Source organism: Esox lucius, chromosome 10 (genome assembly GCF_011004845.1).
Source record: "Esox lucius isolate fEsoLuc1 chromosome 10, fEsoLuc1.pri, whole genome shotgun sequence".
Classification (NCBI taxonomy): Eukaryota; Metazoa; Chordata; class Actinopteri; order Esociformes; family Esocidae; genus Esox; species Esox lucius.
In genome coordinates this window covers 527,937-550,950 of record NC_047578.1, presented here as the reverse complement: position 1 = coordinate 550,950, position 23,014 = coordinate 527,937, and the positions used below count along the sequence as shown (strand labels likewise).

The 23,014-nt window shown below is 42.0% G+C and overlaps 2 protein-coding genes across 6 annotated transcripts; both read left to right on the top strand.

Moving 5' to 3' along the window:
• Positions 1 to 2,564: 2,564 nt before the first annotated feature.
• Positions 2,565 to 15,620, top strand: azin1b (antizyme inhibitor 1b). Of its 3 annotated transcripts, XR_829317.5 has the most exons (13): positions 2,565 to 2,752; positions 4,658 to 4,801; positions 6,791 to 6,984; positions 10,549 to 10,722; positions 10,845 to 11,017; positions 11,160 to 11,288; positions 11,538 to 11,619; positions 11,783 to 11,857; positions 11,986 to 12,151; positions 12,297 to 12,412; positions 12,658 to 12,881; positions 13,195 to 13,341; positions 13,584 to 13,675. XR_829317.5 is itself a non-coding variant. In XM_010899936.5 (12 exons), exons 3-12 carry the CDS (start codon positions 6,883 to 6,885, stop codon positions 13,657 to 13,659), a joined length of 1,317 nt encoding a protein of 438 aa, XP_010898238.2. In that variant the 5' UTR covers positions 2,565 to 2,752; positions 4,658 to 4,801; positions 6,791 to 6,882; the 3' UTR covers positions 13,660 to 15,620. The 3 variants fall into 3 exon arrangements, 2 of the variants coding, with proteins under 2 accessions (XP_010898238.2, XP_019905897.2); XM_010899936.5 differs by lacking the exon at positions 13,195 to 13,341 and having other exon boundaries at positions 13,584 to 15,620; XM_020050338.3 differs by having other exon boundaries at positions 13,195 to 15,620.
• Positions 15,621 to 15,716: 96 nt separating this feature from the next.
• On the top strand, positions 15,717 to 22,447 carry rrm2b (ribonucleotide reductase M2 b). 3 transcript variants are annotated; one of them, XM_010899933.3, is made up of 9 exons: positions 15,717 to 15,945; positions 17,509 to 17,670; positions 18,061 to 18,177; positions 19,148 to 19,281; positions 19,778 to 19,872; positions 20,203 to 20,336; positions 20,583 to 20,687; positions 20,862 to 20,975; positions 22,030 to 22,447. In XM_010899933.3, the coding sequence occupies exons 1-9, from the start codon at positions 15,826 to 15,828 to the stop codon at positions 22,177 to 22,179; spliced, it is 1,131 nt and encodes a 376-aa protein (XP_010898235.1). In that variant the 5' UTR covers positions 15,717 to 15,825; the 3' UTR covers positions 22,180 to 22,447. The 3 variants fall into 3 exon arrangements, with proteins under 3 accessions (XP_010898235.1, XP_010898236.1, XP_019905898.1); XM_010899934.5 differs by lacking the exon at positions 15,717 to 15,945 and adding an exon at positions 15,994 to 16,704; XM_020050339.2 differs by lacking the exon at positions 15,717 to 15,945 and adding an exon at positions 16,830 to 17,364.
• Positions 22,448 to 23,014: the final 567 nt, after the last annotated feature.

Genomic DNA, 23,014 nt, shown 5'->3' with positions numbered 1-23,014 from the left:
AACTGAAACCCATTGAAAACCTCTGGAATTTGGATGGTTGGATTCTTGTCAGTTTAGAGAGATTTGCGGCACATATTTGGAATCAGGGTGGAGTAGCATTAGGGTGTAGTAGCATTAAAGTGTAGTAATAGGGTTTAGTAGTAATAAGGTTGGTGTGGTTGTAAGGTGTAGTAGCACACTGGTGTAGTAGAAAGATGTCATAGTACTATGATCTAGCTGTAAAGTGTAATAGTACTATCATCTAGCTGTAAAGGCTCAATAATTATGAATTCTAAAATGAATCAACATTGTTAATGCCTAGCCAGTTAATGCTTTATAAATAAACACCAGAGAATGCTGCACCCTTATATACAAAGATGCCCACCACTTGATACAAAACACAATGGTGAGTTTTAGAACCATAGCCATTAATGAATCTGCTGGCACAGTGGAAAACAGCATCTAGCGATTTAATTAATTATAGGATTATCAACATTTATTTAAACTTTAGGAGTAAAGGGAACAGTAGGGAATGTTGAGGCAAGGCTATAAGTAACCTAACAAATTTGGCCTCATCAACCTTTGGTAGCTTGTGTTCTATCAGTTAGGTAATCATGAAACCACCAGCGAACATTAGACCGAATTCTGGAGTCTGAATCAAGCCATGAGCTGTAGAAGCCTAAGGAAGCTAACTTTTGCTTTTTATTGTTACATTGTAAGTGAGATCCCTTAGCAGATACAAACTTTGAATAGTCTTGCCACCCGGAAACCTGAGCTCCCTGTATTCATCGCAGGGTGTCTCTGGGTCAAGACTGGATCCGGGGCGGGGGTCATCCATCTTCCACCAGATACCCTCACCCATCGCGCTAGCTGTTTTATTAGGCAGATCTCTAGTCAGATCTGCCTAATAAAACGTCTCAGTGGCCATGCTGTTGTGTTTGTATACTTGATGCTGTGATCATATAATCCAGGTATATAAGTTGAGGCTGACTGGCAAGCCCCTCGTCTCCGCTGGTAAACATACTCCAGGGAGAACCAGGTAGTCAGATGAACTGTAGCAAAGTGTTGCCCTGTGCTGATAGTAAACACTAAGCATACATAGAATCAATACCTTTACATTAGATGCAGACAACCAGCCGCTAGGTTTACCACACACAGGTTTATTGTTAACTTTAAATTGTTCCTACTCAACATGAAATGTAAGTAGTCAAAACTTTCATAATTCTGAATCAAAGCAAACAATCACAGGAATTAGTTTCTGCATGATAGTGCCTACTGGTTAGTTAAGTTATACACTCACCTAAAGGATTATTAGGAACACCTGTTCAATTTCTCATTAATGCAATTATCTAATCAACCAATCACATGGCAGTTGCTTCAATGCATTTAGGGGTGTGGTCCTGGTCAAGACAATCTCCTGAACTCCAAACTGAATGTCAGAATGGGAAAGAAAGGTGATTTAAGCAATTTTGAGCGTGGCATGGTTGTTGGTGCCAGACGGGCCGGTCTGAGTATTTCACAATCTGCTCAGTTACTGGGATTTTCACGCAAAACCATTTCTAGGGATTACAAAGAATGGTGTGAAGAGGGGAAAAACATCCAGTATGCGGCAGTCCTGTGGGCGAAAATGCCTTGTTGATGCTAGAGGTCAGAGGAGAATGGGCCGACTGATTCAAGCTGATAGAATAGCAACTTTGACTGAAATAACCACTCGTTACAACCGAGGTATGCAGCAAAGCATTTGTGAAGCCACAACACGCACAACCTTGAGGCGGATGGAATACAACAGCAGAAGACCCCACCGGGTACCACTCATCTCCACTACAAATAGGAAAACGAGGCTACAATTTGCACACGCTCACCAAAATTGGACAGTTGCTGCCTGGTCTGATGAGTCTCGATTTCTGTTGAGACATTCAGATAGTAGAGTCAGAATTTGGCATAAACAGAATGAGAACATGGATCCATGCCATGCCAAGCCACGGCCTACCTGAGCATTGTTTCTGACCATGTCCATCCCTTTATGACCACCATGTACCCATCCTCTGATGGCTACTTCCAGCAGGATAATACACCATGTCACAAAGCTCGAATCATTTCAAATTGGTTTCTTGAACATGACATAACATGAGTTCATGAGTTCACTGCACTGAAATGGCCCCCACAGTCACCAGATCTCAACCCAATAGAGCATCTTTGGGATGTGGTGGAACGGGAGCTTCGTGCCCTGGATGTGCATCCCACAAATCTCCATCAACTGCAAGATGCTATCCTATCAATATGGGCCTACATTTCTAAAGAATGCTTTCAGCACCTTGTTGAATCAATGCCACATAGAATTAAGGCAGTTCTGAAGGCGGTCAAACACAGTATTAGTATGGTGTTCCTAATAATACTTTAGGTGAGTGTATATTCACCAAATGTTAATGGGCATGATTAAACTCGCAACAAAAAAATGTAGGCGGCCCTTATTTTATTCGGAAATACAAATTTGGCGTTGAATTGAATACAGCGACATTTGATTGGCTACAACAAAACAGACTACGCCTCTGTTCTGTTGATTACCTTTTTCACTTCCCTTCATTTCAGAAATCACAGGTCTCCTCCCACTAGCCAAGAGAAAGAACAGCGGCGCAGTTACACAGCTCTGGTCTTCCAAGCATATGGCAAAAATAGATATTTTTCTTTCTTTTTATGTGGTGCCCACTACATTTTAAAAATTCCGCCGAAAAAGAGAAGACGATTTTCCGAAACATTCTGGCCGTTATCTCACGTAAGTATGAAATTACTTCGATTGAATTTTGAATTCATGCTAAGCTGGCTAGCAAACGCAACATGGCGGGCGCAGTCCTAACCAAGGGGATGCTAATAGCTAACTTGTCTAGCGGCACACATGACAGACGATTAGTTGGCCAGTTGGCTTATAACCTTTCATTCGGAAAATGTTGCTTTTTTGTAACTTACCACGACTCCTACGCGAATGAAAGTAAATTTATTTTATTTAAAAACAATTTAATTAGCAATTATGGGGTTATCGAATATGACAGGTTGGTGGATGCCTAGTGAACTACGTGTAATTGTTAGCTGGCTAGCTAGCCTAATATCTACAGCGCCACTGTCTATAAAACCAACCCGCTATTACATAAGGCTAGCGACGATGTACAGTACTGGAACTATGGGATCTACTGTTTTTGAATGTTTCAAGGTTTCGCTGTCTATCAGCCAAGTTTGCATATTATCCGGAGCGTATCCGAAACTAACACTGCTTTGTATCGTTCAGTGTAATTAAACACAACAAAGTGTTGGTAGCAGCTGCATTTCCCTCACTCAGCTTGCTTATATCCTGCCGATTCACCTTTGATAGTCATATTGATTCAAAATACCGCCATTACTTAGAACACTCGCTAACTGGTGTTACTGTAGTAGTGGTTTCTGTCTGATTACTCCATGGGTGTATTTTCCATTGAGATCCTAGCTAACAATTCAGTTTTTCAAATGTTTAGATTTTTTTTGTCTCTCAAAGAGGACCCCTTAAAATAACCGCTATTTGCGTTTTTTTTGTCGTAGTTGAGACAGTTGCTCCCGTAAATGAGTATTTAATGTCAATTTTATCTTAACCAACATGTTGCACGATACTGTAGTCGCATACCAACGATCCTTCCCTAAAACACTGAAGTAATACATTTTATATAGCATTTTCTCAAAATCTCGAAGGAGCTTACTTTTTGTTTAAGCTATAGCTAAGAGCTGTACGTAGGCAAATGTGTCTTGAGTACTTGGCTTTGGTGTGTAGGGAATATTCTACAAATCCTGATATGGTATTGCAGTTATAAACCAGTTACCAACTCATTTAGACCAGTAAGACGTGGTATTCCGTGTCTCATAGCACATTGCATTTGAATCGAGGTACAGTCCATGGGGAGTGGTGATAGCCAGGTGTTGAGGAACTTCAGGAAGGCAAGAGTGGACCGGAAACCCTGGTGGACTTCAGGGCCTGTTACCATTAATCCATTTGTGGTTATTGTGAGGAAGACAAAATGTAACTTTGTTCCTGTACAAATACGATTAGTTTTTTTGGTCACTTAAGTTTTTATAAACATAATGCATTAAGCTAACATCAGTGTGAGGGTGTGATCGCTACAGGGGATGTGACAACTTGCAACTAAGAAAACAATGACTTCCTATGCCAGTACACAACCCCTTGGCTACTATTGCGTTTGACTCCTAGAGTGCAGTAATGTTATCTACCTCATTTTGACACACTGGCAGGGCTTAGTCTGTTGTTTTTGTTGTGATCTTCACTGCCACCATCAACGGTTGCAATCTCCTGCCGTCCTGTTCAGGTGGTTCGGTATTTCAATATGCAGGTCATGACATTGTCATTAAAGTTCTAAAAGTTTGGTCTGCCAAAAGGACATTGCTGCGATCTTCTGTTTTTGGAACTGGGGAATCCAGTAGGTTGTCACGTGCCTCTCTGTGTGCTTGGGAAAGAGGAGGGCTGTAGTACAGAGGTCAACCACCAGACTGACAAAGGAACAGTTTGTCCCATCTGTCTTGTATACAACCTTGACCTGAGGGAAGATCGGTTTGTGCAGTAATTGTTTCATCTGAACTGTGTTCCATGTTGTGAGTCATTCTGCAACTCAAGTGGTTTAAACATGTACCTGTTCTCCCACAGGGCTCCCTCTTCTCTGTGCAGGTGTATAACCGCTACCCAGAAGGACTAGGGGCGGCCCTTTACCGGGAGCGCTTTGACTTCAACGCCGAGCCGCCTTGGGATCCTAGCTGATAGCGGGACACGCCCATCTCCTGACTTGTCCATGTAAGGTGTCCCCATACAGGAACTTAACATAGGTACTTTCAGACCAGACATACAGCTGAAACCCTAGGACCCCTCAGGGCCGGACGTAGAGGTGACCGTTACCTTAGGATCCTTTGGACCTACAGTTAGCTCAGTGTTTTGGTGTGAAGACGCTCACACTGGCCCTTGTTTGTTTCTGCATGTGAAAGGCATTCAGATGAAGCTGATGGTTAAGGAATGAAAAGGAGACTCTGAACATGGCTGGGTCATACATGTAGCTCTCCCCGTCTCAGCAGCGTAACACGGGTCATACATGTAGCTCTCCCCGTCTCAGCAGCGTAACACGGGTCTTACATCCAGCCCTCCAGTCTGTCCGGAATTAATAAAAAATATGTACCAATTCCTGCAATGATTCAGTATAGTTCCAAAATGAGACCTTTAATTGTCCAATGGGAGTCTGTCTCTCAAGTTCACCCAACGTACCGGTTACAGCCAGTCAGCGCTGCTCAATGAGACTGGGGATGGGTCAGCCTTTTGGCATTGTCACAGCCAATTCCTACTAGACTAGAACAGGTGTGTTTTTCAAGATTTGAGCCCATACAAAAGTCTGTAAGCATGAGACAGACCACTGAAGTAGATTCTTGGGAAACTAAGATGTGCTAAAAATATGAAGCAGCAGAGAACCTACATAAAAATCTATAATGTCTTCCATGTCTGTTAGGACTCTCCATGATGTCATAATAAGTTTATCCATATTACTTGTTTATAAACGAGTAGAAATTTTTAGGTTCAGAAGTGGTTGAATAGTAAAAGTAAGCATGTATGCATTAAGTATTTCAAGAATCTGTGGAGAAATATGTATGTTTAGGTCAAAAAATGATTTAGCAAATCCAGGTGCTCCTTTTTTAAATCACCTAAGATGGACTTTTTATTTATGTAAAGTGATTTGTAAAATTAGAATTCGTTTTTGTATTATTTTGTTTAGAAGAGGATCACCATTTTTAACCCTAAGTAGTCTGTGGGGATTTCGGCCGGATTTCACTACTTGGACATTTTGGGTCCTAGATTCATTTCTGTAACAGATACAACGTATTATGATGTATCCTGGTAATCACAATAAAAACAGACTTTTGGGTCACCATTTTAAAAACTAATCTATTGGAAAGGCAAAAAGTATATTTTTTGGAAAACATTTCTGCCATTCAGCATAATGCTTTTTTTTTTTTGAAAGTGTTTTGTGTTAATGGTATTCCCTCATAGTTTCATACTTTTACTATCAAATTACACTGTATTGGGTTGAAAATAATGAAGAAATAAAATAATAGAAGGTAAAAAAAAATATAGGCACCCCCAAAAAATGTGGTTCTTCTACCTGGAAATAAAACACAATAAAATGAATAATAATTATTTTATATCACTTTTTGCTTGTAATGACGCAGCACTAGATCGCTAGTTACGTTTGGATTTATAATTTATAAACTCAGAAAAATTACCAACTTCTTCCCAAAAACTCAAGAACACCCCCATACTATGCTGACTAAATATAATTTTTTATCATATTTATAATACAAACGATGTATTATGGTTCAAAACATCATATATAGTGATGTACACCCTTGTAATCCCTATTCTTGTCTACACATTCGCCTTTCTAAGATGCATGGTCAATGTCGTTGCCTGGTGAAAAGTTCCCATAGCAACCCAAACAATACACAGACAACCCAAATTATCAACCCAAAAAATTTATACATATTTATGCAAATGAGCACGATCCGCGGATGTCGACTGTGTAAGGTTGAATCAGTCCCTCATAAAAATGTAGTTAAAAAGCCCTGTTTTAAAATGTGCCGTAGCTGTGTCTTTTCAGATGTACAAAGTGTGATAAAAGGTATTTATTATGTATTGCTTGCGTGTTTTATGAAAACAGGTTGAAATCATTGAATAATATCCAGCAAACGGTTACTTATTGGTATGTATGTGTGTTCTGTTGGTCTTGGTCTTTCTGTTCAGTTTGTTGCGTAACCAGCAGGACCCCACAGCTCTGGCATAACCTTCACCTGATTACTGCTTTATGATTGTCGGATTTGCGGAATACGGCTGAGATGAAAGGACTTGCTGACCAACCAAACCACATTGTTGAACTCTTGGAGGGAGGAACCACTTTGGAAGATGTCATAGATGGACACGTTCAGGAACAAGCTCTGGTGAGGGAAATGTTTTAGTTGAACGCCATAAAGAAACCTGGCAATTATACATTAATTCTTTAATGTCTGTTCCTCATTGTTACATAATGTAATGTTTGTATTTAAAAACGAATGGACTTCACACCCATCAGATTTAGAGTCCACATCAGAGTCCACTGTCTTTTCCTCTAGTCCAGTGGAATGTCTTTAAACCATTATGTATGTATTTCTGTTGCATATATATATATATACACTCACCTAAAGGATTATTAGGAACACCATACTAATACTGTTTGACCCCCTTTCGCCTTCATAACTGCCTTAATTCTACCTGGCATTGATTCAACAAGGTGCTGAAAGCATTCTTTAGAAATGTTGGCCCATATTGATAGGATAGCATCTTGCAGTTGATGGAGATTTTTGGGATGCACATCCAGGGCACGAAGCTCCCGTTCCACCACATCTCAAAGGTGCTCTATTGGGTTGAGATCTGGTGACTGTGGGGGCCATTTCATTACAGTGAACTCATTGTCATGTTCAAGAAACCATTTTGAAATGATTCGAGCTTTGTGACATGGTGTATTATCCTGCTGGAAGTAGCCATCAGAGGATGGGTACATGGTGGTCATAAAGGGATGGACATGGTCAGAAACAATGCTCAGGTAGGCCGTGGCATTTAAACGATGCCCAATTGGCACTAAGGGGCCTAAAGTGTGTCAAGAAAACATCCCCCACACCATTACACCACCACCACCAGCCTGCACAGTGGTAACAAGGCATGATGGATCCATGTTCTCATTCTGTTTACGCCAAATTCTGACTCTACTATCTGAATGTCTCAACAGAAATCGAGACTCATCAGACCAGGCAGCAACTGTCCAATTTTGGTGCGCTTGTGCAAATTGTAGCCTCGTTTTCCTATTTGTAGTGGAGATGAGTGGTACCCGGTGGGGTCTTCTGCTGTTGTATTCCATCCGCCTCAAGGTTGTGCGTGTTGTGACTTAACAAATGCTTTGCTGCATACCTCGGTTGTAACGAGTGGTTATTTCAGTCAAAGTTGCTATTCTATCAGCTTGAATCAGTCGGCCCATTCTCCTCTGACCTCTAGCATCAACAAGGCATTTTCGCCCACAGGACTGCCGCATACTGGATGTTTTTCCCCTCTTCACACCATTCTTTGTAAACCCTAGAAATGGTTGTGCGTGAAAATCCCAGTAACTGAGCAGATTGTGAAATACTCAGACCGGCCCGTCTGGCACCAACAACCATGCCACGCTCAAAATTGCTTAAATCACCTTTCTTTCCCATTCTGACATTCAGTTTGGAGTTCAGGAGATTGTCTTGACCAGGACCACACCCCTAAATGCATTGAAGCAACTGCCATGTGATTGGTTGTTTAGTTATTTGCATTAATGAGAAATTGAACAGGTGTACCTAATAATCCTTTAGGTGAGTGTATATACACACACTACCGTTCAAAAGTTTTGAGTCACTTAGAAATGTCCTTATTTTTTAAATAAATATTTTTTGTCCATTTAAAATAACATCAAATTGATCAGAAATACAGTGTAGGCTATGTTGGAAATTATTATTGTAACTGGAAACACATGATTTCTAATGGAAAATCTATATAGGTGTCCCATTACCAGCAACGATCAGTCCAGTGTTCCAATGGCATGTTGTTTGCAAATCCAAGTTTGTCATTTAAAAGGCTAATTGATAATTACAAAACCCTTTTGTGATTATGTAAGCACAGTTGAAAACGGTTGTGCTGATTTAAAGAAGCAATAAAACTGTCCTTCTTTAGACTAGTTGATTATCTGGAGCATCAGTCATTTTGATTTCAATTAGAGGCTCAAAATGGCCAAAAACAAAGAACTTCCTTCATAAACTCGTCAGTCTTTTCTAATGGCAATTGAAGGCAATTCCATGTGAGAAATCTTCAAGAAACTGAAGATCTTGTACAACACTGTGTAATACTCCCTTCACAGTACAGCACAAACGGTCTCTAACCAGAATAGAAAGAGTGGGAGGCCCCGATGCACAACTGAGCCAGAGGACAAATACATTAGTGTCTAGTTGGAGAAACAGATGCCTCACAGGTTCACAACTGGCAGCTTCATTAAATAGTAGCCACAAAACACCAGTCTCACCATCAACAGTGAAGAGGCGACTCTGGGATGCTGGCCTTCTAGGCAGATTTGTGAAGAAAAAGATATCTCAGACTGGCCAATGAAAAGAAAAGATGGGCAAAAGAACACAGACACTGGACAAAGTAATATTGGAAAAGTGTTATGGACACAGAACTTTGTTTGATGTGTTTTGATCACAAAGAAGAACATTAATGTGACAGCCCAAATGAAAAGATGGAGTGCTTGACGCCACCTATCAAGCATGGTGAAGGCAATGTGATGGTCTGGGGGTGCTTTGGTGGTGGTAAAGCGGGAGATTTGTACAGGGTGAAAGGGATCTTGAAAAAGGAAGGCTATCCCTCCATTTTGCATTGCAATACCCTGTGGACAGCGCCTGTAATTGCAGCTAATGTCCTCCTACAACAGGACAATGGCCCAAAGCACAGCTCCAAACTATGCAAAAACTATTTAGGCTGGTCAGCTGGTATTCTGTCTATAATGGAGTGGCCAGCACAGTCACCAGATCTCAACCCTATTGAGCTGTTGTGGGACCCTCTACAGGTTTTGGAGCAACATATGCTGCCACCCAGACAGTGTCTGTTTCAGACAATGCCAAACCACATGCTGCATGTATTACACCAGCATGGCTCTGTAGTAAGAGTCTGGGTGCTAATCTGGCCTGCCTCCATTCCAGACCTGTCACCCATTGAAAACATTTGGCGCATTATGAAACAACAAATACGACAAAAGAGACCCTGAACTGTTGAGCAGCTGAAATCCTAAATCAAGCAAAAATGGGAATACATTTCACCTTCAAAACTACAGTAATTTGTCTTCTTTGTTCCCAAAAGCTTACAGAGTATTGTTAAAAGAGGAGATTCAACACAGTGTTGAACATGCACCTGTCTCAACATTTGAAACGTGTTGCAGGCATCAAATTCAAAATTACTGTTTTCCAACAACAGTAACATTTCTCAGCTTTTGATATCTTGTCTGTATTTTCAAAGAAATGAAGGGGTAAATGATGCACATCATTGCGGTCTGTTTATTTGCATTTTACACATCATCCCACCTTTTTTGGAAACTGGATTATACATTAATTAGTTTGTATAGGAACTCAAGCAACATTTTTTGGAAATATAATAATTGACAAAGCTAGTTAAATGAAAAAGTTAGTTAAAGTTAAATGAAAGTGTTCTTCAAACTTTGCTTTCGTCAAAGAATCCTCCATTGGCAGCAATTACAGCCCTCGGCATTCTCGTTGTCAGTTTGTTGAGGTAACCTGAAGAGATTTCACCTCCATGCTACCTGAACCACCTCCCACAAGCTGGACATTTATAAGTGACTCAATTTCTGAACGGGAATGTACATGCAACAGAAATTGGTTTATATAACTAGATTGTGTCTTTGTTCATGGCCTATTCCTATCTGAGGTCTCTCTTCTGGTTCCCAGGATGATAAGAGTGTGTTTGTGGTGGCAGACCTGGGGGCCCTAATGAGACAGCATGTCCAGTGGCAGAACACCGTGTCCCGGATCAGCGCCTACTACCCTGTCAGCACCAACAGCAGCCCTGCGGTACTCCAGGTTCTAGCCTCTCTTGGACTTGGCTTTGTCTGTGCCAACAAGGTCAGTCAACCCCTAGTTTGACGGTTATATTTTGTCAGTGTTTATAAAATCATAGATCACTGATTATTTTTTGTTATGATTCAGAATCTACTATGATTGTGTGTATGTGTGTTGTGATTCAGGGTGAAGTCAGCCTGGCATTGGACTATGGTGTCCCCCCTGAGAACATCATCTTCTCTGGGGTTTGCAAACCGCTGTCCCACATTAAGTACGCAGCCAGGAATGGTGTTGACCTTCTGGTGTGCGACAGCGAGACCGAACTCTGCAAGATTGCCCGTTCCCATCCCAATGCCAAGTAGGTGCCCACACAAACCAGAGTCTGAAGGTGAACTTGCATTCTAGTCACCTGGCCATTGATGGTCTCTTCTTGTGGTTTAAAGCTGCTGTTGAATGTAAATCTGGGTCAAGGAAGTTGATTGACCTCTTCCACCTTGCAGGTTGTTGGTCCAGGTCACTACGTGGGCCCAGGTGGCTGAAACCAGCATGGCATTTGGCTGCTCTCTGAAAAGCTGCAGGCATCTTCTGGAGATGGCTAAGAGCCTTGGGGTGCAGGTGGTGGGAGCTACGTAAGTACACACCTCCTGGTGGAGGTTGGGGGGGTCATTGGTGTCCATATGTTAATGCTCTTCGATGATTGTATTCAATCGACATGTTGACATTTGACCTTGGTGTCTACCTTGGGCTGTCGTGGGAACATTCTGATCTTTGACTCCTAACAGAATCATGGGTGGAAACATGTTTCCCGCTGTTCGTTCTGTTGCCGTAGAAATGCAGCACTAGTTAATACTGTTGTAATGAAGTCTGGCTGTCTTCAGGTTCCACATTCCTGCTTCCTGCAAGGACCTACAGGCATATGGCCACGCCCTCTCGGATGCCCGCTGTGTGTTTGACATGGGGGTGAGTACGAGTTGACTTTTAGGGACAATGGGCTGTTTTAAAATCCATGACTGGGATGAAAAATATGTTTGTTGATATTTGAAAATGCTCTTTCCTCCTAATTTTGTCAGATATAATTGGCTCTACAGACCTCTCCATGGTATAATGTGTGATCTCTCTCCAGGAGGAGCTGGGCTTTAATATGAGCATCCTGGATATTGGTGGTGGGTTCTCTGGCTCAGAGTATCAGCTCAAACAGGTTCAGTATATCTCTCATTTACATTTTGAGATTAACAAAATTCTATTTTGTTGTCCTTTTTAGAATACACTGCAGCTTAGTTCATTGCCATTGGGTGGCGTAGTGAGGGTGACACAATGTCTCTGCAGGTTCACATGGCTGTCCGGCCGCTGTTGGATGTCTACTTCCCCTCCCAGTCGGAGGTGCAGGTGATCGCTGAGCCTGGGAGCTACTACGTCTCCTCCGCCTTCACTTTGGCTGTTAACATCATCGGCAAGAAGGTGGTGGCCCAGGACTGGGGTGGCCGTGCTCCAGGTGAGACGCCTGGCTGGCAAGAGAGGAACATTCCCCTGGGTCTGTTCCCAGATGAGGCCAAGACACTTTGATCCTAAATCAGCACCTTGAATGTCCTTGGTGTGAAACATGGCCTCCTGTCTGACATGATCTGTTCCTGGTTCAGAGGCGCTGACCCTCGACGACGAGCCAGAGTTCCTGTACTACCTGAACGACGGCGTTTACGGGTCTTTCTCGTGCAAACTGCTGGGCAACAGCATCCCTCCCCCGGCAGTGCACAAGGTAAGTCTGGCTACTTCCTGCTTTGGGAGGTTTTACCTCATTTCCTGTTTCCACATGATATGCCTGAATGGAAAGAAACTGCAGCATTGTTGAATGGTGGAGGGCTTTGGGTCTTTAAACTGGATGGGGATGAGAGACTACACACACTGTAAATGAATTTTCCCATATGACATCTAGAAAACCATGTGGGAGTGTTGCTGTCATCTGCTAAATGTGTGCTTGGTTGTCCCTGTCCTGTTACACAGAGGGCCTCTATGGTGGAGCAGCCTGTGTTCTCCAGCAGCCTGTGGGGTCCCACACTGGACAGCCTGGACCGGGTTGTGGAGCGCTGCCTTCTGCCTGAACTGGGCCCTGGGGACTGGCTGGTCTTCAACAACATGGGGGCCTCTGGCCTGGAGAACCTGTCCTCCTTCAGTGACCCCTCTGCCTGCAGACCCCCGGTCTACTACACCGTCTCCACCACCGACTGGTACAGCCTGGTTCCTCAATGGCGGGAGGGGGGGGGGATTTGGGTCGTTTAGTGAAAGCTCTTCAGAGCTGCTAGCAGATTGTAGTGGAGACGTTTGTCGAACTGCTTGGTTGGTTCAGCGTAAATGTGTTGCTACTAGTAGACCCATAAGGCAGCGACCAGTGAGGACACCACTCCAATACTATGGAGATGGTCTGATGGTTACAGATGAACTGAAATGACTTTGAATTGTGTGTACATTTCACATCAAACACGTTCCGTTTGACCTTGTGTCAAATGAGCATTGACCCAATGAGCTTTTATGAATTTATAGATTTTCCTGCCGTAAAGCCTCGGGATTGACAGGTCGTGTCGGCGTGTCTATATTCACGAATTCGATCGGTAGGGTAGACGCGGAACGGGACAATGGAAGGAGCGGTCGGAGGGACGTCCAAGCTGGGGCCTTGTGATTGGACAGGATGTGAGACTGGCACCGAGAGTTTGGCTCTTTGTATTACCTTATGATGTCCGATGTATCTTCTGATTAGACACCCAACTGATGTCGTGCAAGGATTGTCCGTGCCACACCTGATCTTCACTGTTTGTGACAATATCTCAAAACTTGGACAGACGCGAACTACACATTAAGCTAAACCATTGGCCATTCTACTGTACTGTAGAGCCATTGTATTGCTCAACCATTTTTCCTCTGTTGATCTTCAGGTATGAAATGCAGGAAGCCGGAGTAGCCTTGGACAGCATCATGAAGAACTTCTCTTTGGTCCAGTATGGTGCTTAGCTCCTCCCTCAGCTCTGCTCCTCCCCCACATTATGACATCAGAGAGGGAACCCTGGAGGTCAACATTCCAACATCCAGGACTTAAATACGCAATCTGTCAACAGTGGTGGTTTTCCTGGGATATTATTGATTACTGGCCCATAAGTGTATTGTCCCGTCCCTCCTTTCTCAGTCAGCTAGAGAACATCAAGAACACAGGTTTACCAGTAACATATGCAACAAAACGGATGACTCTTGGAGATGGAAGCCTGCTTCTTAACTGGGTTTCCTAATCAGATGCGTTTACATAAATGTACATTTGATTCATTTCTATTATCTATGATTACCAGTTGTCAGTCTTGTAGAAATCAGTTGTCAGGCCGACATGATGATGCATTTGTTTATAGAGGACGATTTTCCAGGTTTTTAGTATTTAAAATCAGTACTACATTTGTGCTTTAGACCCCTAGTAAATCTAAGTGAAACAGAAAGCTTACATTGTGAGACGTTCACCCATTCTTGATCTTGATTAGTTTGATTTCTTAAACCTATATATGGAGCTCATTGATCTCCTGAGAAAATGTCTCCTAGTTCATTCTCTGTTCACCTAATGTGTTCTGTCTAAGATATATCTAAATATTTATGTATTTTCTAACGCTACCTAGATATGTGTGCTGTGATTGCCATGGTGACCTCTTAAAGTTCTCAGTCTCAGTGAGGCATTTGAAGGATTTGCTGAAGTGATTTCAGAGGTACAACTGACTAGAAAGCTAGTCTGGTGTACCGTTTGCTTTCGTTTAGCCAGTCGTTCTGAGTACCAGAGGTGCAAACATGTTTGAACCAGGCTATCAGAAAGCATTTACTCAGGGGTGTGGTCATTGGAAACCAACTAGTAGCAAACGGAACAAAACGCAGAGGGACCTTCCAGAATCTACTGTTCCAACTCGTTTACAAATAGTTTTGCTACAGTGTACACCAGTGAATACAACCCACTTCTGTGTGTGTAGTGGGAGGGTTTGACAGCAAAGCCTCACTGACCTGTTGAACTGAATGAGAGCAGGAGGACTGTTGCATCTGTGGTCTGTGTGCCTGCTTCCCTTTTCTAATTGGCCAAGTGTTTGTCCATCAAAAGTTCAATCAATTTGAAAGGTTTCTCTGTGAAAATGGATTGATGTGGTGACTGCTGTCCATCACATATGACACCTGTTAAGAACTCATTGGACATAACAGATACGAGCAGCTTTCTGGTTCGGCCGAGTGTTTCCAGCTCATGGCCTGGGTTCATGCTTTGCAGAGGTGGTATAGAGTTGCAACTGCACTGCCTTGTAAACTTGGACATATTAAAGTGTTCTCAATGTTTCAACCACAGCGTGGGTTCCAGGTCCCTGTTCTCTCTTGCCAGAGCATGTTCGCTCGCTGCCCCCCGTAACACATTGCAGACGTGTCTTATGAAATTAGCTTCTCGTGCCTCTGCCGGGCTGCATCATACAGGTTTATACAGGTTTAAATACAAGGTGGCTCCACTTCCCCTGGTACCTCTTCTGGTTGTGCTGTTTCCAACTCCATTACAATTTGGTAGGTCATTTAGTGGGTGCTTTTAATTTCTCCTATTTTACACCTTTGCGGTTGCTTCTTGGCCAGCATATATTCAGTCAGCCTGGAGCAAGTGCCTTGCTCAGGGCATATCAGCAGAAGGTTCACCGTATTGGCCCAGGGGTTTCAAATACAAGGAGCCAAACACTGAACCGTGGCAAACTGCGGCTAACCAGCAAGACGTTTGGCCTTGTGGAATGACAGTAGGCATTATGCCACAATCTGACTGACTCTCAGGCTGACTGAAAAACACTTTCTTAATCCTGCCCTCATTGGAAATAATGTATTGTAAATTACTTTCTGTCTAAGGCACTAATGGACCATAGCCTGTTTTTGACTGTAAATTGTGCTTGTTAAAGTAATGAAAGTTATTAATTTAATACATCTGACTGAAACAGTGTCTTCGGAGTGTTTTTCTCGACGAATATTGCTGCACACTCACTTATGAATGACTACGGTTATCATTGATTTGACTCAAAGGTAAAACGGGCGAGTTTGTTGCTCTATCATTGTTGCCGGTCCAGGAACTTCAAACTGAACTGCTGCAGCTGTTTATCTAAGAACGTGGGCAACTTTCGGGATCGATTGTGGATCATGACAGCCATGCTCACCTTTAAGTATCTCGAAAGGCCATCCTGTTTTTTTCCACATTTGCGGCACTTCATAGGGATTCCTGAGTGGTGCAACAAGGGTTCGGGCCAGAACTGCTCGTTGGTAAGATTTCATGGCGAATAGAAATCGTACGCGCTATGTGGCAGGTTACGAGCAAGCAAATATTAACGCAGATGGGCATCACAGAACTCACAAGTAGATAATTCTAGCGGATGCCATCTGGTTCTGCTATCGGCTAAAGGAGAAAAAAGATGGCAGTGGCACCAGGCGACGGGTCTCTGGTTGATTGGGGCTCTTGGAAATGCACTCTAGCGCAGACGAACGGGTACTGTAGTGACATAATAATGCTGAAATATCGTATCTGATGTTAATACACATCATCTGCTATAATACTGGATATTTGTTTTGACTATGGGGTGTCCTTTTAGCTAGATAGGGAAATCCCAAAAATGTCCACTGTGTTGGGAGTCTTGAGTCTTCAAGTGTCCAGACCAGTTGAGCTATAGGCCTATTTGTAAAACAGGTCTATAGCTCAAGGCAAGGGCTTTGTCTCAATTTCTCAGGGAAACTAGGCTGAGCAGAAGTGTACGACGTTAGTAGGCCGTAGCCGGCCTCACACTCCGATACATTAGGTGGCAGTATATGCACATTTTGTATGGTTGCGATCCGACGACGAATTACAAGAAGAAGAACCGTGCGTTTGGACTCCAGTTTCAATCATCCAGTCACTGCTACGTTGAACCGCGACCAGTAAGTTTAATAACATGACTGGATGATAAAACCCAGAAGCGAACATTGTCTGTTTTCGAAATGGACAGTTTAACAACTGGAAACCTGTGCTCAGAGTCCAAGGATTACCAGGTAAACCATTCCCGGAAATGTTTTTTTCCCCCAATTATGTAGCTAGTAGCGGTGACCCTTTAAATTTCTGATTTGTGAGCTAGCTTGTGTAACCTAACAACAGACCGCTACTAATGTGACATTACGCCACTTGTGTAATGTCACATTAAATATTGAGAGCCTACGTTTTTGCAAATTTGCTGCATTGCCATTGATTGTAAAAATGTTTAGAGTTTTTCAAGAATGACAGCGATCACAAGAACTAGGTAGCCTATTGGGAGAAATGGCACGATACCAAATTGCAATGTCTAAAACCGTAGTTAGGCTATTTATCAGGTATGTACATGCCCATAACGTCCCTCAAAAAAGGTTCGTTTGTTTATCTAGTCCGACCGACGTAAAACGAACATAAGAACTAAGAAGGATGTTTTTGCGCAAGCAATTACCTATTTTGTAACTGGCTTGGTCAGCGGTTTTATATTGATGTAAACCAAATACAATAATTATCAACCCTGTCTTAACTAAGTATGCCTAATAAGCTAGGCCTTCTTCTGTTAGTAATCTGTATTTCAGATAGGCCTCTGACATGCGAAAAGGTTAAAAGTCTACCAGGCCGATATGCAAGAATGAACAACAGTGATACTTGCAAGAGCATTGAACGGATATCGCTCTTCTTCCCAAGTGATTTTCCTGATACCACACCGGCATTTTAGATTGCTTTTGTAAATGATACACTTTAATTGAATGGTTTGCACGTAATGTTTAGATAACGTTTGCTGCCTTTCAAGTTGAGTAAGTGATGTCCTTCCATTGTGTTTGTTTCAGAATGAACATAAAGACACTGATCAGAACAGCATTGCAGAGGAAAAATCGGTTGAACCGCTGCTTAGAGAAAACCCAAGGCGCTTTGTGATCTTCCCAATCCAGTACCCTGACATCTGGAAGATGTATAAGCAGGCACAGGCTTCATTCTGGACAGTGGAAGAGGTGGGGGGTTTAATTCCAACTGCAGGCCTATTTTATGCCCCTATCTTATAAAATGTGTTGCAGTAATGTTGCAGTGCTTCTACAATTACTGTTTCCACAGTATCACAGCTGAATGTGTTACAGCAGTTTCCTTTTATTTTTTTACAAGACTGCAGAGACTGGCTATCAAAAATACCCTAAATAATACGTCCTTATTTTTGAAGCAAAACAGAAGGATTGCAGCTGCTCGCTTTGTGTATTTGTGGTTTGAAACACTTTCAGGAAAAGTCAGTTGCATAGGATGCAGACATTAGGCTACAAAACATCTCCCTCATACAGAAAAACACAGTTTTATAGCAGGTGGTTGTTGATGCGTGGTTAGTAACTGTTCAACTGTCTGTGGTTCTGCAGGTGGATTTATCTAAGGACTTGGCCCACTGGGACAGACTGAAGCCTGACGAGAAGCACTTTATCTCTCATGTCTTGGCATTCTTCGCAGCCAGTGACGGCATTGTCAACGAGAATCTTGTGGGTCCATTTCTCCTTTCCTTCTCTGAATCCAAACCATATTTTATGGGGTGTTACAAATGGATAGTTTCTTTTCGTCATGTATGGAGCATTTTATCTTATCCAGAGCAACTCACAGGACCAGTTGGGATTAACGGTCTTGCTCAAGTACAGAATGACTTGTTTTTCACCTTGCTTGGTCTTTAATGAAGCGGAAACATGCTTTTGGATTTTGTTTTTAGTGTTTGTCTATTAGGTTTGCCCAAAATGAACCTGTCTTTGTGTGCGCTTGGTATTGATGGGTAAACAGACAGATTTAAAAACAACCAACCTAAAAAAAACTGATTCAGGTTTTGTGGCTTAGTTATTTATTTTAATTGAAAAAAACTGTTGTCAAACCATTCGTGAGGCAGTTTAATAATTTGAAGTAGCTTAGGCTGGAATGAGCCACCCCACAGTAAGGCCCAGTCCTCTTTATATTTTAATTCGGCTGTGGTTGTTGATTTTGCGTGCTGTGTTTTAAGAACAGGAAAAGCGACTTTGCATAACTCCCTTCAGAACACCTTGATCTAATTCACTGTTTGCTTCCATCTGAAGCTACCCAGGGTTAGTCCTGCTTGGGAGGCCTTCTTCCCTCTGATCTAAATATCAAGTTACAATGCCTCGGGACGGTAAATGGTAAAGAACTATAATTACTGAATGTATGCAATCAGTTATATACACTGTCACAAGGGGGTTCAACATGTTACCTTAAGTGAATCACCATTTGTGAAGAACATTCCTTCAGACAATCTGGAGCTTTTCATAGACTGATCTGTCAGTAGAGACCAGCAGGGTGAAACACTTCAATCAACAATGCTCATATATGGATTTACTACAGGAATGTTGATTGGCCGTTAGAATGTCTTTGTAGATGTTGAATCATTATTTTGAGTTTTTACCCCCCTGGCTGTCATCCGTAATATAATCATCTATGCTTTCCTTCTCTCAGGTGGAGAGATTTAGTCAGGAGGTGCAGCTCCCAGAGGCCCGCTTTTTCTATGGGTTCCAGATACTCATTGAGAACATCCACTCTGAGATGTACAGCCTGCTCATCAACACCTACATCAGAGACTCCAAAGAAAGGTATATGACTGGGATGTGCAATGCATCCTGGGCTGGCACCTAGACAGCATCTGAGTGGTAGTGATGCTGATCAAGGATCAGGTCTTCCTTGTACAAGTGACCACATTCACTATGATCTAGGATCAGGTCCACCATGTCACCATATTGACTATGATCTAGGATCAGGTCCTCCATGTCACCATATTTATGATCTAGGATCAGGTCCTCTAGGTCACCATATTGACTGTGATCTAGGATCAGGTTCTCGATGTCCAAGTAACCATATTTATATTGATCTAAGATCAGATCCTCCATGTCCAAATAGCCATATGTTTTGTGATCCAGAAAGCTACTCTGATCCTAGATCAGGTCCTTTATAACTGAGGGCCTGGCTGACCTCACCAGGTGGTGCTTGGACCCTTAGCGAGATGGTTGTAGTGAAATTATGATTCCATACTTGGTTAGTGCATTTAATGATGTTACTAAATGCTCTTCTCCTGTTTTCTTGTCTATTCAGGGAGTATTTGTTCAATGCCATTCAGACTATGGCATGTGTGAGAAGGAAAGCAGCCTGGGCACTGCAGTGGATCTCAGACAAAAAGTCCACTTTTGGTGAGTCAGTCCTTGACCATCCCAGATGTACCACCGCTACCTACAGTGTGTATCAGAAGTCTTTCATTGGATCTTCTTGGATCTTTTCATTATAGGCTATTTTGTTTATTAATCTCAATTATTAAAACAAAAATATTATGCCATTAGTCTTTCTATGTGTAAAATAATAAATCACAGAATGTTTATGTACAATCTGAGATAATTATATTAAAATCGTATCATTGAGGGGGACTAATATTTTACATGTTTTTGTCATTGAATAACTGGATGGTTGTTTTATTGTAATTGTACATTTTTAAATAAAACTGTGATGTTTTGATTGGTTCCCAGGAGAGCGGTTAGTTGCCTTTGCAGCAGTGGAGGGAATCTTCTTCTCAGGGTCATTTGCTGCCATCTATTGGTTAAAAAAGAGAGGCCTGATGCCGGGACTCACCTACTCCAATGAGCTCATCAGCAGAGATGAGGTTAGTTACTGTAGATAACTGGGATAGCTTGACAGCAGGGATGAGGTTAGTTACTGTAGATAACTGGGATAGCTTGACAGCAGGGATGAGGTTAGTTACTGTAGATAACTGGGATAGCTTGACAGCAGGGATGAGGTTAGTTACTGTAGATAACTGGGATAGCTTGACAGCAGGGATGAGGTTTGACCTCACTGACAATATGCTTTTAGCTGTTGTTTCCTGATCATTGGGTATTTGTGTCTTCAGGGTCTGCACTGTAATTTTGCCTGTCTGCTGTTCAGCCACATAGTGAAGAAACCTTCAGAGGACCGGGTCAAGGACATTATCACCAAAGCTGTCAGTATTGAGCAGGTGAGAACACTGTCTGCGCCACATAATGTTATCATATGTAGATTATTTATATTCTGTCTGAAATGTTTTTGTTGTCTGCACCATTTGGATCCAATTCCCATTAAAATGAAATGTCCTTGGTGAATAAAGTGGTGATTCCTCTATAACCTGTTCATTACCACTTTGACTGTGCAGGAGTTTTTGATGGAGGCATTGCCTGTGGACCTCATAGGGATGAATAGTGCGCTGATGAAGCAGTACATTGAGTTTGTGGCCGACCGTCTGCTGGTCGACCTGGGATTAGACAAGGTGACTCTTATTTTTATTCTTTGTGATATTATTCTTTATTTCATTATTTGCTATTATATTCTCCAACTGAATTTTGTGTTGATGTTTTTTCTCTGTAAGACTCCTATGACCTACCAGGCAGCTAGGTGCAAACCATCATGGGATATTAGCACTACATCTTGAAAATACACTTTTAAAGGATCAGATGTACGTTCATTAATGCAGAGGTTAATTTATTATTTTGGGTACTTCACAAGCCCTAAACCATATATCCAAACCGCAACAAAACTTATTTTGGCCAAAAAACAAGTCCTCATGTTTTGGAAAAATGTCATTCAATTAATTTATTAAATTGGCAAACACTACATTTGGAGAGAATTAGATGATAATGGACAAACTGTCTAATTTGACAGGAATGTCAATCCATCCTCTATTCAGGACTGGTTCACAATACTCACTAATGCTCATTGATATTCATACACATCTGCACAGGGCTGGTTTACAATACTCGTTATTACTCAAAGGCATTTACACAGGGCTGGTTTACAATACTCATTACTGCTCTTACACATTTACAAAGGGCTTGTTTACATTACGCTACCATTGATTGATTGCTGTTGATTGCTCAGGACACCATCGTCCGAGGTAGCATGTGCCACAAATTCGATTGTGCCCCCACTCCCCCACCCGGAGTTTTGCAAGTGTGAAGACGTTTGTGTTGGAACTGTATCACGTTTCTGTCCAGTATGTGTGCAAATGGCTCAATATTTCCTGTGATGGATGCCCACAATCCTGTGTGGTACTTCTCCAACATGCCTGGGTAAATTCCAGCGCTATGGAAATGGTTAGGCTAAATAATGTCTATCTTGTTATATTCTCTCTCATAATGTAAACAAGTAGACATATGTTTTGTTTTTGTTGTTTGTGTTTGATGTTCACATTAAGAGAACTCTGTTCTTTTTGCTGCCAGACTACATCTGGACAGTACAGTGGATTCAATACACCATGCGTTGCTTGTTGGGTTACATTAATGTATTGGGCAAATGAATGTAACAGGCCTTTTTCTGTATCACAGGTCTATCTGTCAGAAAACCCCTTCGACTTCATGGAGTCCATCTCCCTGGAAGGGAAAACCAACTTCTTTGAGAAGCGCGTGGCGGAATATCAGCGGTTTGGAGTCATGTCCAATATGGACTGTGAATTCACTCTGGATGCTGACTTTTAGATCAAACACATTTTTACACTTATATTTATTCTATTTATGAGTTTTATTTTATCCTTATAGCTTTTGGTTATTTAGGGAGTTTTTCCCTAGCCACTGCTTTCCAACATGGAATTGCTATAAATATATTTGATTGACCTGAATTGCCATGACAGAAATAAAATAATTCCACAATGCGGGGGGTTTTAATGAGGAAATATTTCTCTGTAAATAAACACTTGACAAAGGCCTTTGTTTATCTTTTATATTAAATGAGTACTGATAAAATGTCTCTGTTTCGTAATCTATGCACCTCAGTTGGCAGAGCATTGTGCTTACAACACCAAGGTTGTAGGTCCAGTTCCCACAGGTTATTACAGGTTTTCTTTCTGAACAAAAGCGTCTGCCATATTACTTAAATCGATTCCAGTTTTGCCGCAGCAACAACTTCACATCTGAGTCATAATAAATTGGTCTGCAAGACATTTAAAAAAAAAAATATATGTATTAAATTTGTGAGCAAGCTCCTAATCTTAAACACACCACTTGTTATAACTTCCTGTGCTGAAAAGAGGTTGCTTGAGTGTCCTGAATGTATTTTCACTGTTGTCAGACATACCCGCTTGCTGAACAGAAGGAAACCAGAACCTCCCTTCTATTGGACTTACGAAGGAGAAAAGTCCCTCTGGCTATGGACACTGACTAGAATCATGGAATTAAAAGGCCAATGGAAACACTGCATGCTACAGGCGATGGAGTCTGGTGACGTGGCACCAGACTGGAGTGGAGCTCAGATCGACTGACGCCAAACTGACTTGTTGACTGAGTGATGCATTTGTGGCAGAACCCTGTGGGGGGG